This window comes from Salmo trutta, chromosome 12 (assembly GCF_901001165.1).
Source record: "Salmo trutta chromosome 12, fSalTru1.1, whole genome shotgun sequence".
Lineage (NCBI taxonomy): Eukaryota > Metazoa > Chordata > Actinopteri > Salmoniformes > Salmonidae > Salmo > Salmo trutta.
This window is the reverse complement of record NC_042968.1, coordinates 38,682,469-38,696,147: the sequence shown is the minus strand read 5'-3', so window position 1 is coordinate 38,696,147 and position 13,679 is coordinate 38,682,469. Positions and strand designations below refer to the sequence as shown.

Here is a 13,679-nt window from a genome sequence, read left to right as displayed (position 1 = left end):
ATTTCGCCCTGGAATTCCGGACTCTCGCCGCTGAATCGGGGTGGAATGAGCGGGCCCTGAAAGATCACTATAGGTGCAGTCTTCGTGAGGACGTCCGCCGGGAGCTGGCTTGTAGGGACAACACCACCACCCTAGACCAGCTGGTGGATTTGTCCATCAGACTGGACAACCTACTGGCTGCCCGGGGACGTTCCAGTCGGGGCCTGTTCGTTCCTCCTCCCAGCCCTCCTGCTCCACAGCCCATGGAGATAGGGGGAGCTGCGTCGAGGAGGACCGGAGGGGGGGGCCTCTCCTGCACCCACTGTGGGCGCAGAGGACACACTGTGGACCGGTGCTGGAGTGGTCCACCCGGGAGGTCGGAGGGTAGGCAGAGCACTACATCGACGCCCCAGGTGAGTCAGCACCAGCCACACCCAGAGACCCCTGTCGACCACATGTACACCTCAGTTTGTTTTCCTGATTTTTCCCCTCACTTCCAGTATAAGGCACTCGTCGATTCAGGTGCAGCTGGGAGTTTTATGGACCGTGGGTTAGCTAAGAAGTTAGGGATTCCCCTGGTTCAGCTGGACCACCCCTTCCCTGTGCACGCCCTAGATAGTCGACCGCTAGGGTCCGGCCAAGTGGGGAGGTCACTGTGCCACTGGTTATGCTGACGTGGGGGGGCCATGAGGAACGTATCAGCTTATTCCTCATTGACTCCCCGGCGTTTCCGGTGGTACTGGGAATCCCCTGGCAGCCCTCAGATTTTGTGGAGGCAGAGGGCTCTTAAGGGGTGGTCAAGGGAGTGCTCAGGTAGGTGCATAGGAGTTTCCATCGGTGCAACCACGGTGGAAAGTCCAGACCAAGTCTCCACCGTGCGCATTCCCTCAGAGTATGCCGATTTGGCTATCGCCTTCAGTAAGACGAAGGCGACTCAATTACCCCCCCATCGACGAGGGGATTGTGCGATAAACCTCCAGGCTGACGCGGTTCTTCCTAGGAGTCACGTGTATCCTCTGTCTCAAGAGGAGACAGCGGCTATGGAGACACGTCGCTGAGTCCTTGAGACAGGGATACATTCGGCCATCTAAGTCACCCGTCTCCTCGAGCTTCTTTTTTGTGAAGAAGAAGGAGGGAGGTCTGCTCCCGTGCATTGACTATAGAGGTCTAAATGCTATCACAGTGGGTTTCAGTTACCCGCTACCTCTCATTGCTACGGCAGTGGAGTCATTTCACGGGGCGCACTTCTTCACAAAATTAGATCTCAGGAGCGCGTATAACCTGGTGCGTATCCGAGATGGAGACGAGTGGAAAACCGCATTTAGTACCACATCGGGCCATTATGAGTACCTCGTCATGCCGTATGGGTTAAAAAAATGCTCCCGCCGTCTTCCAATCCTTTGTGGACGAGGTCCTTAGGGACATGCTTGGGCAGGGTGTGGTGGTGTACATCGATGACATCCTGATCTACTCCACCACATGCGCCGAGCATGTGTCTCTGGTGCGTAAAGTGCTTGGGCGGCTGCTGGAGCATAACCTATACGTCAAGGCTGAGAAATGTGAGTTCTCCAAACGAGCCGTCTCTTTTATGGGATATCGCATTTCCACCTCGGGGGTGGTGATGGAATGTGACCGCGTTACGGCAGTGCGTAATTGGCCAACCCCAACCACTGTGAAGGAGGTGCCGCGGTTCTTGGGGTTCACCAATTATTACCGGTGGGTTATCCGGGGTTTTGGCCAGGTGGCGGCTCCCATTACCTCCCTGATGAAGGGGGTCCGGTGCGGCTACGGTGGTCGGCAGAGGCGGACAGAGCCTTCCATCGTCTGAAGGTTCTGTTTACCAACGCTCCTGTGCTGGCACATCCGGACCCCTCTTTGCCATTCATAGTGGAGGTGGACGCGTCCGAGGCTGGGGTAGGAGCAGTGCTGTCGCAGCGTTCGGGCGCTCCTCCGAAGCTCCGCCCCTGTGCATTCTTTTCTAAGAAGCTGAGCCCAGCGGAGCGCAACTATGATGTGGGGGACCGGGAGCTGTTAGCCGTGGTCAAGGCTTTGACGGTGTGGAGACACTGGCTTGAGGGGGCACGTCACCCTTTTCTCATCTGGACTGACCACCGTAATCTGGAGTATATCCGGGCAGCGAGGAGACTTAATCCTCGTCAAGCCAGGTGGGCCATATTCTTTACGAGGTTTCAATTTACCCTCTCGTACATTCCAGGTTCCTGGAACCAGGAAGGCTGACGCACTGTCGCGTCTCTACGACACCGAGGAGCGGACCATCGATCCTACTCCCATACTCCCCGCCTCCTGTCTGGTGGCACCGGTGGTATGGGAGGTGGATGCGGACATCGAGCGGGCGGGCCAGTCAGAACCCACTCCACCTCAATGTCCCGTGGGTCTGAAATACGCTCCGCTTGGTGTTCGCGATCGCCTGATCCGATGGTCCCACACTCTACCCTCCTCGGGTCATCCTGGGGTGGAACGGACAGTGCGGGGCCTGAAGGGAAGGTACTGGTGGCCCACCTTGGTTGAGGATGTTCGTCATTATGTCTCTTCCTGTTCGGTGTGCGCCCAGTGCAAGGCTCCTAGGCACCTGCCGCGAGGGAAACTACAGCCCCTCCCCGTTCCACAACGACCTTGGTCTCACCTCTCGGTGGATTTCCTCACGGATCTCCCGCCGTCTCAGGGGAACACCACGATCCTGGTCGTTGTGGATCGGTTCTCGAAGTCCTGCCGTCTGCTCCCTTTGCCCGGTCTTCCTACGGCCCTACAGACCGCGGAGGCCCTATTCACCCATGTCTTCCGGCACTACGGGGTGCCCGAGGACATCGTATGTGATCAGGGTCCCCAGTTCACGTCCAGGGTGTGGAGGTCGTTTATGGAAAGGCTTGGGGTCTCGGTCAGCCTGACCTCGGGTTTCCACCCTGAGAGTAATGGGCAGGCAGAGCGCATTAACCAGGATGTAGGCAGGTTTCTGCGGTCGTATTGCCAGGACCGGCCAGGGGAGTGGGCGCGGTTCGTGCCATGGGCCGAGATGGCCCAGAACTCTCAGTGCCACTCCTCTACTAACCTGTCACCCTTCCAGGTTGTGTTAGGTTATCAGCCGGTCCTGGTGCCATGGCAACAGAGCCAGACAGAGGCTCCTGCGGTGGAGGAATGGGTCCAGCGCTCAAAGGAGACCTGGAATGCTGTCCAGGAGTGTCTAAAGAGGGCTGGAGAACGACACAAGGAGAGCGCTGACCGCCACCGCAGTGAGGCCCCTGTGTTTAACCCGGGGGACAGAGTCTGGCTTTCGACCCGGAACCTGCCCCTCCGCCTGCCCTGCCGGAAGCTGGGTCCGTGATTTGTGGGGCCGTTCAAAGTCCTGAGGAGAATAAACGAGGTGTGTTATAGGTTACAACTTCTTACATATTACAGCATTAACCCCTCGTTTCATGTGTCTCTCATCAGGCCGGTGGTAGCTGGTCCGCTGCAGGACGCTGAGGTGCGGGAGGTCCCCCCGCCCCCCCTGGACATCGGGGGGGCCCCGGCGTACACAGTCCGGGCCATCCTGGACTCCCGACGTCGGGTAGGGGGCCTGCAGTACCTCGTGGACTGGGAGGGGTACGGTCCGGAGGAGAGGTGCTGGGTTCCGGCGGTGGAAGTTCTGGATCCAGCTGTGCTGCAGGAATTCCACCGTCTCCGCCCGGATCGACCGGCGCCTCGCCCTCCGGGTCGTCCCCGAGGCCGGCGTCAGGGGAGGGGTACTGTCACAGTATCCACAGAAGGTGGCGCCCCTCCTCGGGTCGTCCCTGAGGCCGGCGTCAGGGGAGGGGTACTGTCACAGTATCCACAGAAGGTGGCGTCCCTCCTCGGTCGGGCGGCGCTCGGCGGTCATCGTCGCCGGCCTACTAGCTGTTGGTTTTGTCTGTCTGATCCGCACCTGTTTCTTGTCTGTCATTAGTTAGGTTATTTAGTGTGTCTTTTCAGTTCAGGATTTCGTGCGGGATTGTTTTATGTCAACTCTGGACAGTTGTGAGTGAGTGCTGCGCTCGTTGCTAATTATATTTACCGGGCTGCGCCCCATGCGTCTTTTGATTTGGGAACGTGTTTTCCCGAGTTGAATTTATGTGCGCCCTGTGCCTTTCGGCCTCTTGTGTTGTTCCCGGATTTTCTATTAAAACCCACTACTACTCCGGACCTCTGTCTCCTGCACCTGACTCTGCCTCTCTACTGATCCTGGTAATCGTGACAGTGACCTTACTCCAGAAATAGGCTATTATAGCATCCCTCTGATAACTATCCATTGTCTGTGGCTCAACCCCCTGGTGGGGAAGACAAAGTTACATTAAGACAATGAAATCTATACAAACCAACATCCATCTCTAGACTCGGAGGTAATCTGTTTGAGCACCCAGGACAGCTTGCTAAAGAAAGTCATTGAGACCGTGTTGATATTGCTACACTTACAGTACACTCATAAGGTGGTGTAACCTCTATCTGTTATGTCTGCTAACACTTATTGATTACAACATGACTGACAACCTCCCATATAAAGAATGAAAACTGACAATACACTGGCTAAAAAGCATGAACATGTAATTATTTGACAGGGTATGCTTAGTCATGCTCCATACTAGGGCTCCGTTTGTTGTGATGTGTCATGGCATATCAAACATGACGTATGGAAACCTCACCTTGCTACACCAGGCAACAGTCTGGTGTTGTTGAAATGATAAACAGTCCACGCTACCCATCTCAAATCTCAAAGTATGATACAGGATGTGTAGGCCATTGTAAGATTCATTACCTTTTCAAACCAATCATTTACAACCCTCAAACTGATTGATAATGGTCACTATGTCCATGACTTGTTTAGTCATCCACATTTGGATTAGAATTGGAATATACATGTAACTGCCAGAATAAAGGAAACACCAACATAAAGTGTCTTAATAGGGCGTTGGCCTGCCAGAATAGCTTGGCATAGATTCTAGAAGTGTCTGGAACTCTATTGGTGGGATGTGACACCATTCTTCCACAAGAAATTCCATAATATGGTGGTGGAAAACGCTGTCTCATTGGGTTGAGATCTGGTGACTGAGACACACACACACACACACACACACACACACACACACACACACACACACACACACACACACACACACTTTAAACCCCCAATGCTCCTTTGAGACCCCTTGTTCAAAGTCACTGAGGCATTTTAATACATGACCCTAAGCATGATGGGATGTTAATTGCTTAATTAACTCAGGAACCCCATCTGTGTGGAAGCACCTGCTTTCAATATACAGTACTTTGTATCCCTCATTTACTCAAGTGTTTCCTTTATTTTGGCAGTTAAATGTAGATCTTAGAAAAGATTGGAACATAGCCTTAATCCTATAAAATGTTTATTCCTTGATACAGTTGTTTATTATAGACTGGGACAGATTCTAATCTGATCTGCTCTGTGTGTTTAATAAAGACTGGGACAGATTCTAATCCGATCTGCTCTGTGTGTTTAATAAAGACTGGGACAGATTCTAATCCGATTTGCTCTGTGTGTTTAATAAAGACTGGGACAGATTCCAATCTGATCTGCTCTGTGTGTTTAATAAAGACTGGGACAGATTCTAGTCTGATCTGCTCTGTGTGTTTAATAAAGACTGGGACAGATTCCAATCTGATCTGCTCTGTGTGTTTAATAAAGACTGGGACAGATTCTAATCTGATCTGCTCTGGGTGTTTAATAAAGACAGGGTTCTGTCAGCAATACCCTTAGAGTCCCACAGGAGGCTGCTGAGGGGAGGACGGCTCATAATAATGCATTGCATTTAATGGAATGGTATCAAATACATGGAAACCAGGTGTTTGATGTGTTCGATAACATTCCATTTATTCCATTCCAGCTATTACTATGAGCCCGTCCCCCCCAATTAATGTGCCGGCAGTCGCCTGTGCCTTAAACATAACAAGCAGTAATATAAACAGTTAGTCATGACAAACAGCTATAGTTAACACTCCTACACTTCTTATACCCTTTAAAGATGTTCCTTTTTAACAGCTTCTCAATTGTTGCTATGCAATGCCTGTTTTCCCCAGTTACCACAAAACCTTTACCATTTCCATTTTCAGATTAATCTGCATAGATGGATACATTGTTTATCAAACCATGATTAGGTTCAACAAGCGATGCGAGGCCACAGAACCTCCCACTAATGGATTTAGCTTGTCTGGAAAGGTGTGTGGAGGAGTGGTGAGAATATGATGAGTGTGTTATGTTTCTCTCTCCAGTACTGGAATGATTATTACCTGCAGTGGAATCAGTCTGAGTACCCTGGGGTGGCCAATGTGAGATTCCCTGATAGCCAAATCTGGAAGCCAGACATCCTGCTGTATAACAGGTTAGTACTATACCAGTAATCTTGGACCCCATAACCAATTCTTGCTCTATACAGCTGGCCAACTCCATTATTATGGCCTCTAATGTATTACCATGAGGTGGAAGCAGGAATTATATAGTTTGTAAGACAGGTGTTGAGCTCATACCTCTTGTACATAAAATGCTTTTGGACATATTGTCATATGACAGTGTTGATTTGAGGAAATAAATTGGAAATGGAAATGTACAATACACAGATTATAATAGCATGAACTGCTTCTTTAGGAGCCAGCCTGATCTCGTGAGCTCACAGAATGATGTGCATTTTAAGTAAGGCTGGCCAGCAAGGCTATTCTTAATGCAAATAAAGTCAGAAAAAAGCAAAAGAGTATTTCACCAAAAATGCAGATTTCCATATGCTATTGTATACCATTAACCCTCATAGACTTTCTTCAAGGACAATCACAGTGATGAAAATGTAAATAAATGTAAATAAAATGGTAACAGCAGAACCCCCTGCCTGTTTCCCCCTGCAGAAAACAACATTCTCACCCCTATCTGTCACTGTTCTATTGAACAAAGCCTTAGCTTCACCCCAGTCAATTACATTCCACTATGGTGACTTTTTGCCTCCCGTGGAATGGCAACTCTTTTAACTTGAGCTCACCTTCCTCCATTCCTATTGAAACCGCTGGGAGTTCATTTGGAGGAGTGCATTATGTGTTGCGAGAGACAGAGCTCTACACTGACTAGGCCATCTCTAGGGGAATGTAGCTGTTGCTATGCTGCAACAAAGGAACCATACTTCAGGTCTTCTATCACACGGTAACCTAGAAAATAATGAGACAGGAATACTAATTTCGAAGGCAGGCATACCCTTTTAACTTTTTAACACCAGCTACAGTATTAGAATTGATACAGTACATTTTCTTTGCCATGTAATCCTTTGTGAGTAGTATGAATGGAAGTGGAGCTACATCATGATTAACAGTCTATGTTGCTCTAGTGATTTATGATTCATGATCGTGGTTTTCACAGCTCAAGGTCATACTACCACACCAATAAAAGACTGTTGTGTTGCTGTCTGCACATTAATGTAGTGGGTCCCAACCCTCTTGTAAGGAAGGGCCTATCTATACATTAATGTAGTGGGTCCCAACCCTCTTGTAAGGGCCTGTCTATACATTAATGTAGTGGGTCCCAACCCTCTTGTAAGGACCTGTCTATACATTAATGTAGTGGGTACCAACCCTCTTGTAAGGGCCTGTCTATACATTAATGTAGTGGGTCCCAACCCTCTTGTAAGGGCCTGTCTGCACATTAATGTAGTGGTTCCCAACCCTCTTGAAAGGGCCTGTCTATACATTAATGTAGGGGTTCCCAACCCTCTTGTAAGGGCCGGTCTATACATTAATGTAGTGGGTCCCAACCCTCTTGTAAGGGCCTGCCTATACATTAATGTAGTGGGTCCCAACCCTCTTGTAAGGGCCTGTCTATACATTCATGTTGTTGTTCTCAACCCTCTTGTAAGGGCCTGTCTATGCATTAATGTAGGGGTTCCCAACCCTCTTGTAAGGGCCTGTCTATACATTAATGTAGTGGGTCCCAACCCTCTTGTAAGGGCCTGCCTATACATGAATGTAGTGGTTCCCAACCCTCTTGTAAGGGCCTGTCTATACATTAATGTAGGGGTTCCCAACCCTCTTGTAAGGGCCTGTCTATACATTAATGTAGTGGGTTCCAACCCTCTTGTAAGGGCCTGTCTATACATTAATGTAATGGGTCCCAACCCTCTTGTAAGGGCCTGTCTGTACATTAATGTAGTGGTTCCCAACCCTCTTGTAAGGGCCTGTCTATACATTCATGTAGTGGGTCCCAGCCCTCTTGTAAGGGCCTGTCTATACATTCATGTAGTGGGTCCCAACCCTCTTGTAAGGGCCTGCCTATACATTAATGTAGTGGGTACAACCCTCTTGTAAGGGCCTGTCTGCACATTAATGTAGTGGGTCCCAACCCTCTTGTAAGGGCCTGCCTATACATTAATGTAGTGGGTCCCAACCCTCTTATTAAGGGCCTGTCTGCACATTAATGTAGTGGGTCCCAACCCTCTTGTAAGGGCCTGTCTATACATTAATGTAGGGGTTCCCAACCCTCTTGTAAGGGCCTGTCTATACATTAATGTAGTGGGTACCAACCCTCTGGTAAGGGCCTGTCTATACATTAATGTAGTGGGTCCCAACCCTCTTGTAAGGAAGGGCCTATCTATACATTAATGTAGTGGGTCCCAACCCTCTTGTAAGGGCCTGTCTATACAATAATGTAGTGGTTCCCAACCCTCTTGTAAGGGCCTGTCTATACATTAATGTAGGGGTTCCCAACCCTCTTGTAAGGGCCGGTCTATACATTAATGTAGTGGGTCCCAACCCTCTTGTAAGGGCCTGCCTATACATTAATGTAGTGGGTCCCAACCCTCTTGTAAGGGCCTGTCTGTACATTCATGTTGTCGTTCTCAACCCTCTTGTAAGGGCCTGTCTATACATTAATGTAGGGGTTCCCAACCCTCTTGTAAGGGCCTGTCTATACATTAATGTAGTGGGTCCCAACCCTCTTGTAAGGGCCTGTCTATACATTAATGTAGTGGGTCCCAACCCTCTTGTAAGGGCCTGCCTATACATTCATGTAGTGGGTCCCAGCCCTCTTGTAAGGGCCTGTCTATACATTAATGTAGTGGGTCCCAACCCTCTTGTAAGGGCCTGTCTGCACATTAATGTAGTGGGTCCCAACCCTCTTGTAAGGGCCTGTCTATACATGAATGTAGTGGTTCCCAACCCTCTTGTAAGGGCCTGTCTATACATTAATGTAGTGGGTCCCAACCCTCTTGTAAGGGCCTGCCTATACATTAATGTAGTGGGTCCCAACCCTCTTATTAAGGGCCTGTCTATACATTAATGTAGGGGTTCCCAACCCTCTTGTAAGGGCCTGTCTATACATTAATGTAGTGGGTCCCAGCCCTCTTGTAAGGGCCTGTCTATACATTCATGTAGTGGGTCCCAACCCTCTTATAAGGGCCTGCCTATACATTAATGTAGTGGGTACAACCCTCTTGTAAGGGCCTGTCTGCACATTAATGTAGTGGGTCCCAACCCTCTTGTAAGGGCCTGCCTATACATTAATGTAGTGGGTCCCAACCCTCTTATTAAGGGCCTGTCTGCACATTAATGTAGTGGGTTCCAACCCTCTTGTAAGGGCCTGTCTATACATGAATGTAGTGGTTCCCAACCCTCTTGTAAGGGCCTGTCTATACATTAATGTAGTGGGTCCCAACCCTCTTGTAAGGGCCTGTCTGTACATTAATGTAGTGGTTCCCAACCCTCTTGTAAGGGCCTGTCTATACATTAATGTAGTGGGTCCCAACCCTCTTGTAAGGGCCTGTCTATACATTAATGTAGGGGTTCCCAACCCTCTTGTAAGGGCCTGCCTATACATTCATGTTGTCGTTCCCAACCCTCTTGTAAGGGCCTGTCTATACATTAATGTAGTGGGTCCCAACCCTCTTGTAAGGGCCTGCCAACCGCTCCAGTGCAAGCACACCTAATTCCACTTGGCAACCAATCAGAACATCTAATTCCACTAGGCAACCAATCAGCACACCGAATTCAACTAGTCAACCAATCAGCAAGGCAATCCTTAGTTAAATCAGCTGTGCTACTGTAGTGGTGTAATGTAACTCGTATTTGGGATGGCTGGGCATCCCCAAGGAGCGGGTTTGGGAACGACTGCACTAATGCCCACTTACTGAACACATCCATGTTCTCCCATAGTGCCGACGAGAGGTTTGATGCTACCTTCCATACCAATGTGTTGGTCAACTCCTCTGGGTCCTGCTCCTACTTGCCTCCAGGTAAGTATAGCTCAAGTACCATCCCTGGATATCCATATTCAATACCTTCCACATTAACTCTGTTTTTCCCAAGTCAGTTCCACTGAACCATAAAAGCTCACCTTCTATGGTTTTGACCTGTTCAGTTGGCTGGGTTCTAAGCTAGATGCCCTCAATCTCACCCAAATGATCATGGAACCTACCAGGTACAACCCCAAATCCGTAAACACGGGCACCCTCATAGATATCATCCTGACCAACCTGCCCTCTAAATACACCTCTGCTATCTTCAACCGGGATCTCAGCGATCACTGCCTCATTGCCTGCGTCCGTAATGGGTCTGCGGTCAAATGACCACATCACTGTCAAACGCTCCCTAAAACACTTCAGCGAGCAGGCCTTTCTAATCGACCTGGCCCGGGTATCCTGGAAGGATATTGACCTCATTCCGTCAGTAGAGGATGCCTGGTTATTCTTTAAATGTGCTTTCCTCACCATCTTAAATAAGCATGCCCCATTCAAAAGATGTAGAACTAGGAAACAGATATAGCCCTTGGTTCACTCCAGACCTGACTGCCCTTGACCAGCACAAAAACATCCTGTGGCGTACTGCATGAGCATCAAATAGCCCCCATGATATGCAACTTTTCAGGGAAGTTAGGAACCGATAAACACAGGCAGTTAGGAAAGCAAAGGCTAGCTTTTTCAAACAGAAATTTGCATCCTGTAGCACAAACTCCAAAAAGTTCTGGGACACTGTAAAGTCCATGGAGAATAAGAGCACCTCCTCCCAGCTGCCCACTGCACTGAGGCTAGGAAACACTGTCATCACCGATAAATCCGCGATAAATGAGAAATTCAAAAAGCATTTTTTTACGGCTGGCCATGCTTTCCTCCTGGCTACCCCTACCCCGGTCAACAGCCCTGCACCCCCCACAACAACTTGCCCAAGCGTCCCCTATTTCTCCTTCACCCAAATCCAGATAGCTGATGTTCTGAAAGAGCTGCAAGTTCTGGACCCCTACAAATCAGCTGGGTTAGACAATCTAGACCCTCTCTTCCTAAAATTATCCGCCGCAATTGTTGCAACCCCTATTACTAGCCTGTTCAACATCTCTTTCGTATCGTCTGAGATCCCCAAAGATTGGAAAGCTACTGCGGTCATCCCCTCTTCAAAGGGGGAGACACTCTAGACCCAAACTGTTACAGACCTATATATATCCTACCCTGCCATTCTAAGGTCTTCAACAGCCAAGTTAACAAACAGATCACCAGCCATTTCGAATTCCACTGTACCTTCTCCGCTATGCAATCTGGTTTCCAAGCTGGTCATGGGTGCACCTCAGCCACGCTCAAGGTTCTAAACGATATCATAACCGCCATCGATAAAAGACATTACTGTGCAGCTGTCTTCATCGACCTGGCCAAGGCTTTCGACTCTGTCAATCACAACATTCTTATCGGCAGACTCAACAGTCTTGGTTTCTCAAATGACTGCCTCGCCTGGTTCACCAACTACTTCTCAGACAGAGTTCAGTGTGTCAAATCGGAGGGCCTGTTGTCCGGACCTCTGGCAGTCTCTATGGGGGTGCCACAGGGTTCAATTCTCGAGCCGACTCTGTTCTCTGTATACATCAATGATGTCGCTCTTGTTACTGGTGATTCTCTGATCCACCTCTACGCAGACGACGCCATTCTGTATACTTCTGGCCCTTCTTTGGACACTGTGTTAACTAACCTGACGAGCTTCAATGCCATACAACTCTCCTTCCGTGGCCTCCAACTGCTCTTAAATGCAAGTACAACTAAATGCATGCTCTTCAACAGATCGCTGCCCGCACCTGCCCGCCCATCTAGCATCACTACTCTGAACGGTTCTGACTTAGAATATGTGGACAACTACAAATATCTAGGTGTCTGGTTAGACTGTAAACTTTCCTTCCAGTACCTCTACTTTGCACATTCATCTTCTGCACATCTATCACTCCAGTTTTTAATTTCTACATTGTAATTATTTCCCCACTATGGCCTATTTATTGCCTTACCTCCCTGATCTTACTTCATTTGCACACACTGTATATAGACTTTTCTATTGTGTTATTGACTTTATGTTTGTTTATTCCATGTGTAACTCTGTGTTGTTGTTTGTGTTGCACTGCTTTGCTTTATCTTGGCCAGGTCGCAGTTGTAAATGAGAACTTTTTCTCAACTGGCCTACTTGGTTAAATAAAGGTGAAACAAAAATAATTTAAAAAAAGTTTTCCCTAGGAACAGTGGCTTGCGAAAGTACTCACCCCCCTTGGCATTTTTCCTATTTTGTTGCCTTACAACCTGGTATTAAAATAGATTTTGGGTGAGTTTGTATCATTTGATTTACACAACATGCCTACCACTTTGAAGATTTTTTATTGTGAAACAAACAAGAAATAAGACAAAGAAACAGCAAACTTGAGCGTGCATAACTATTCAACCCCCCCCCCCCCCACAAAGTCAATACTTTGTAGAGCCACCTTTTGCAGCAATTACAGCTGCAAGTCTCTTGGGGTATGTCTCTATAAGCTTGGCACATCTAGCCACTGAGATTTTTGCCCAATCTTCAAGGCAAAACTGCTACCGCTCCTTCAAGTTGGATGGGTTCCCCTGGTGTACAGCAATCTTTAAGTTATACCACAGATTCTCAATTAGATTGAGGTCTGGGATTTGACTAGGCCATTCCAAGACATTTAAATGTTTCCCCTTAAACCACTCGAGTGTTGCTTTGGCAGTATGCTTAGGGTCATTGTCCTGCTGGAATGTGAACCTCTATCCTAGTCTCAAATCTCTGGAAGACTGAAATACGTTTCCCTCAAGAATTTCCCTGTATTTAGCGCCATCCATCATTCCTTCAATTCTGACCAGTTTCCCAGTCCCTGCCGATGAAAAACATCGGATGGTGTTCTCGGGGTGATGAGAGGTGTTGGGTTTGCGCCAGACATAGAGTTTGCCTTGATGGCCAAAAAGCTCAATTTAGTCTCATCTGACCAGAGTACCTTCTTCCATATGTTTGGGGAGTCTCCCACATGCCTAATGGCGAACACCAAACGTGTTTGCTTATTTTTTTATTTAAGCAATGGCTTTTTTCTGGCCACTCTTCCGTAAAGCCCAGCTCTGTGGAGTGTATGGCTTAAAGTGGTCCTATGGACAGAAGGTCCAATCTCCGCTGTGGAGCTTTGCAGATCCTTCATGGTTATCTTTGGTCTCTTTGTTGCCTCTCTGATTAATGCCCTTCTTGCCTGGTCTGTGAGTTTTGGTGGGCGGCCCTCTCTTGGCAGGTTTCTTGTGGTGCCATATTCTTTCCATTTTTAAATAATGGATTTAATGGTGCTCCGTGGGATGTTCAACATTTCTGATATTTTTCATAACCCAACCCTGATCTGTACTTCTCCACAACTTTGTCCCTGACCTGTTTGGAGAGCTCCT

The 13,679-nt window shown here is 48.4% G+C and overlaps 1 protein-coding gene across 1 annotated transcript in view; it reads left to right on the top strand.

Annotated features, from left to right (window-relative positions):
- The window catches only part of LOC115203520 (neuronal acetylcholine receptor subunit alpha-7-like), a 58,809-nt gene that overhangs the window by 22,172 nt on the left and 22,958 nt on the right, over positions 1 to 13,679 (top strand). Inside the window, exons 4-5 of the mRNA XM_029768281.1 lie at positions 6,253 to 6,362; positions 10,162 to 10,241. Coding sequence (XP_029624141.1) covers positions 6,253 to 6,362; positions 10,162 to 10,241 — 190 coding nt within the window. The remainder of the gene's footprint in view (positions 1 to 6,252; positions 6,363 to 10,161; positions 10,242 to 13,679) is intronic.